The following is a 4838-nucleotide window of genomic DNA, read 5'->3' as shown; positions in this document are numbered from 1 at the left end:
TCTCCTCAATAGACTCGAGCTCTGGAGAGACTGGTCCCCAAGTGCAGAATGACTGCGTTCCCTAGAACAGTGCCTCATGTAGACAGAGAAAGTGCTCAACTAGTTTTATTATTGAGGCGGGTTCTGAAACTAATCCTGTGTTAGCGCTGAGAAACTGGAGACAGAGAGGTTAAGCCTCTGGAAGTGGCAGAGCCAGGAGTTAAACCCAGATCTGACCAATTCCGGGGCCCATGTCCTTTCCCAAGAGAAGCTGGCAGTTCCGATGTGAACTTTCCTTCCTGCACCCTGTTATCAGCTGGCTATTCAGTGCCACCTGTGCAGCCACATGCTGGTGGGAACCCTGGGTCCTTCTTCGGCTGTCACTCCTCATCTGCAGTGGGGAGCGGTGGCCTTGGCTCATGGGAGACCAGGCGTCCCACCACCTGTTCTGGGCCTGGGCCCAGCCCAGCCCCTCACCTGCCTCCTGCCCTATATTAGAGCCCCACACTCTGTGTCTCTTATCTCAAAACTCACCATGCTGCGGCTGCTGAGCTTGGTCCTCCTGGTGGCCCTTGGTAAGACTCCCTCCTGTGCCTGTACTGCCCGGGGCTGAGGGCCCTGCAAACATACCACCCCTCTGGGTCCCGTGACACCCAACACCTGCTCTCTGAAGGGGGAGTGGTTCTCAGCTAGATCCGGGGCATGCTGTGGGGCTCTAGCTCGGTGCCAGAATAGGAGAGCAGAGGCAAAGCCATGAATGTCCAGCTCAGGAGAGAGACCAGGAGCACCCACAGGGCCATGGTGGGTGTCTTCAGTGGCACAGTAGATCTCTTGGGCTAGAATTTCCACCCTGACTCCCCTCTCCCATCTCCATATCTTGTGGCCCAGTCTTCTATTATGTTCCAGCCGGCTGCCTCCTTTTAGCAACCTCTCCCGACTGACAGTAAGTTAACAGATGACGATTCCCGAGTGTCTACTATACGCCAGGCTGAATGCTAAGGGTTTTATCTTTTTCTTTTCTTTTTTTAAAAATTTGCTATAGGGAGACTAGCAGATGGTGTAATGGTTACGTTGCTGAACTCTCATGTGGCCAACCACAGTTCAAATCCCGAACCCGGTGGCTTGAAACACACCGGGCACGTGTGCATGCATGCCCAAAATCTTGAGAAGAGAATGGAAGAGAAGGGATTGCATGTGGCTACCCCACCCTAGGGATGATTTCTCACTTTCTGTCTCTCTGGAGAGCATATGTCCCTTGTAGCAAAAATCTCTCTAAAAAAAGGAAATGTCTATAGGTCGCATGCCCTCGCCAAAGAGAGACAGAGAGGGAGAGAAAGTGAAAAATCAGCACCATCACCCCCCCAGGGGAGATGGCCGCGCTGTCTTCCCTTCTCTTCCATTCTCCTCTCAGAATTTTGGGTACTCACGCACATACTTCTAGTGTGTTGTTTTGTTTTGTTTTTAATAATTATTTATTTAATTAAATTAATTAATTAATTTATTTTTAAATTTGACCAGAGAGAGACACACAGAGAGAGGAGAGGAAGGAGAGAGACAAAGTGAGGAAACAAGCCTCTGGGTCCGGGACTCAAGCCGTAGTCAGCCATGTGGGAGTGTCCAGTGCCTTAACCACCATGCCACCTGCTGGTGCCTCCAGTGTGTTTTTTCAAGTTGCCGGGTCTGAGACTCAAGTCACGCAGTCAGCCATGTGGGAATCCAGTGCCTTAATCACCACACCACCTGGCTGGCCCAGGGTTTTTTTTTTTGTCTTACAATTCTTCTTTTAAATAAAATTTCTTAAATTTATTATTATCACTTTTCAGTTTGACCAGAGAAAGACAGAAAGAGAGAAAGAGAAAGTGAGAAAGCAAGCCACCGGGTCCGGGACTCAAACAGTCATTCATGTGGGAGTCCAGCAATTTAACCAACCTCTGGCTCTGTCCTACGGTTCTTAAGACATTAGGAAGTCAGTGCCCATTTTACAGATGAGAAAACTGACACAGAGCAGGAAAGCCACTCACCCCATGACAGGGAACAGGCTGCACTTAAAATGCAGGCAGTCTTCCTTCAGAGCCTCCGCTCTGTGATGCCAGCTGTCAGTCCGGCGGCTCACTGGGTGCCAGGCACCGATCTAAGTGTATCACCGTTTCAGTCCTCCCGTTGATCAAAGCCACACTTTCATATCCATCCCTGGACTCTCGGGACTCTGGAAACCTCTGCTCTGGCCCAGATGCTCAGTGTTCTGCAGTGACTGAGGTCCAGGGAGGCCCAGGGCATGCACAGGGTCACACAGCCAGTCTGGCACAGCAAAGGCTCAGACTCTAGCCTCCTGGCTCTGGGGAATTATCTGGCTGAGCAACACCTCTTCTCTCCCCTCTAGCCTCAGGCTGTGGCCGCCCATCCTACCGTGCCGGCAGCCGGGTTGTCAATGGCGAGGACGCGGTCCCCTACAGTTGGCCCTGGCAGGTAAGAGCAGTGCCAGCTGTGCCGACCCCCACCTCGGCTCCCAGACCCGGGCTCTGATTCTCAGCAGCTTCTTCTCCAATGTTCACTTCAGCTTCCAAAGGCCAGAAACCCTAGGGCGACCTGCTCCCCGTGGGGGTCCTGCCCGTTCCACGTGTAACCCGCACTCGGCTGAGTGCAGCTTACAAGTGGGACCGAGGGAGGACGATGCTTAGCTCGCCGGGACGGTGTGCTAGAGGTGGGATTTCAGCTCGGTGCCTCAGGAGGGAGATGTGGGGACTCCTTTTTGGACAACGGGGCTGGGAGGTCTGAGAGCAGTCAGAGGGTGTGGGGCTTTATAGAGGCCAGTGGAGGGAGCCACGGAGGAACCTGCTTTGTGGCTCCACGTGGCTACTTAAATCTAAATGAATGTAAATTAAATATTGAAGGACCAGTCCCCGGACCTAGTGGGTAAGGGAGCCTGGATCCCACATGGTCGACCACATGGTTCCAATCCTGACCCACTGGCTTGCTAGGTCCAGCCATAGGAGACAACACATGTGTGTACCCTAAGTCCAGACAGAGTGGGGGCGTGGAGGAGGAGGGAGTGTGGCATGCCACACTGGGGATGCTTCCTGCCTCTCCCTCTCTCTCTGTCTCTGTCTCTGACTAGCACATGTACTCTCTGGCAGATTAAAAAATAATAATGATGCTAAAAATTAAATTCTGGGGACCAGCAGATGGCGTAGTGGTTGAGGGGCTGGACTCCCACATAGTCGACTGAGGTTCATATCCTAGACCTGGCGACTTGAAACTCTCATTGGGATCGTGCCCAAAATCCTGAGAGGAGGATTGAGGAGAAGGGATTGTGGCATGGCCATCCTTCCGGAGGTTGATTTCTCACTTTCTGTCTCTCTGTCTTTCCAGCAAGCGCATGTACCCTATAGCAAAAGTCTCTCTCTCAAAAAAATTCAATTCCTGGCCCAGCCTGGGTGGCACAGGCAGTGATGGGCTGAACTGCGTGCTGGAAGCCACATAGTCCCCATTGGGTCCCCAGTTGACCTGGAGCATGCTGGGTGCAGGTACAGGCTGGGAAGAAGACAGGTGCGATGGCCCTTTGCCGAGGGTCTGTCTCTCCCTTGCAGACTCCCTTGGGGCATGCACACATGCTCTGCCCGTGGGTAAGATAAATTTGGAAGTCATGTAGTCCTCGGTGCTAGCCACGTCTCAAATGATCGGTGTCCACCCACGGCTACTGGCCACCATCCTGGACAGCAGAGACAGCGCATTTCCACAACTGTGGGAAGTCCTTCCACGTAGGGTCAGCAAGCTCGCCCTGGAGAGGGGCGGAGAGTAGGTCCTGTGGGCGTTGTCGGCCACGTGGTTTGGGCAGTAGCGACTTAGCACTGCCATTGTGACACAAGAGCAGCCACCCACAAATGTAAAAAAGGGCACACAACTGTGCTCCAACCAAACAGGCCACCAGACCAGCCAGATTTGACCCTGGGTCACAGTTTGCCAACTGTAGAAGGAGCTTTTAAAAATCAGAGTGTGTAGGAAATGAGGAGAGGCAAAGGAGGTGGGCTGAACTTCAGAAGATCCAAGAGCTCTTTTTTTTCTGTTTTTTTAGAAAGAGGTTTTTGCTATAGGGCGCGTGCGCTTGCCAGACAGAGAGACAGAAAGCGAGAAATCACCCCCCCAGGGAGGATGGCCACGCCACAATCCCTTCTCCTCCATTCTCCTCTCGGGATCTTGGGCACGCACGCACATGCACCTGGCATGAGTTTAAGCCACTGGGTCCGGGACTCAAACCACGGTTGACTACATGGGAGTCCAGCAACTAGCCATTACGCTAACTGCTGGTCCCGAGATCCAAGAGCTCTTAAAAGATCTGAAGTTCAGAAGAATGGGTCCCCTCCAGAGGTAGGTTTGGGGATGCCCTAAAGTGCAGAGGATGGTGGGATCCCTGGGAAGGTCGTGGGGTCCGATGTGGGGTGGGGAGGCTCAGGAGAATCAGAATGTGGTCCTAGGGAATTTGTCCCAAGGCCAGTTCCATGGCCCAGTGGTTAGGGGAGCCGGATCCCGCGTGGCTGAGTGTAGTTCAAGTCCTTGGCCCTGTGGTTTGAAGAGGTACAAGTGCGTGTGTGCCCCAGATCCCAACGGGATGGAGAAGTGGAAGAGAAGGGATTGTGATGTGCTCATGCCCCATGGTAACCTTATCCCTGTCCCTGTCCCTCTCTTTGTTTCTCTCTAGCAAGCGCATGTGCTCTCTGGCAACTGTACACACACACACACACACACACACACACACACTCACACTCACGCGCATTCGTTTACAGAGAAGCGGCGGGGCCACCATTAGCATTTGTGCAGGCTGCGCACTGCACATTTCAGAGGCTGGCCGTTTTTTTTCTGTG

The 4838-nt window shown here is 53.0% G+C and overlaps 1 protein-coding gene across 1 annotated transcript in view; it reads left to right on the top strand.

The window, feature by feature from the left end:
• Nucleotides 1-457: 457 nt before the first annotated feature.
• CELA3B (chymotrypsin like elastase 3B) overlaps nucleotides 458-4838 on the top strand; it is an 11355-nt gene continuing 6974 nt past the window's right edge. Inside the window, exons 1-2 of the mRNA XM_006145168.3 lie at nucleotides 458-554; nucleotides 2360-2445. Of these exons, the coding sequence (XP_006145230.2) occupies nucleotides 515-554; nucleotides 2360-2445 (126 nt within the window). The 5' untranslated portion in view covers nucleotides 458-514. The remainder of the gene's footprint in view (nucleotides 555-2359; nucleotides 2446-4838) is intronic.

Source organism: Tupaia chinensis, unplaced genomic scaffold (assembly GCF_000334495.1).
Source record: "Tupaia chinensis unplaced genomic scaffold, TupChi_1.0 Scaffold000146_1, whole genome shotgun sequence".
NCBI lineage: Eukaryota > Metazoa > Chordata > Mammalia > Scandentia > Tupaiidae > Tupaia > Tupaia belangeri.
The sequence above is the reverse complement of the archived record's forward strand: the minus strand, read 5'-3'. Positions and strand labels throughout refer to the sequence as shown.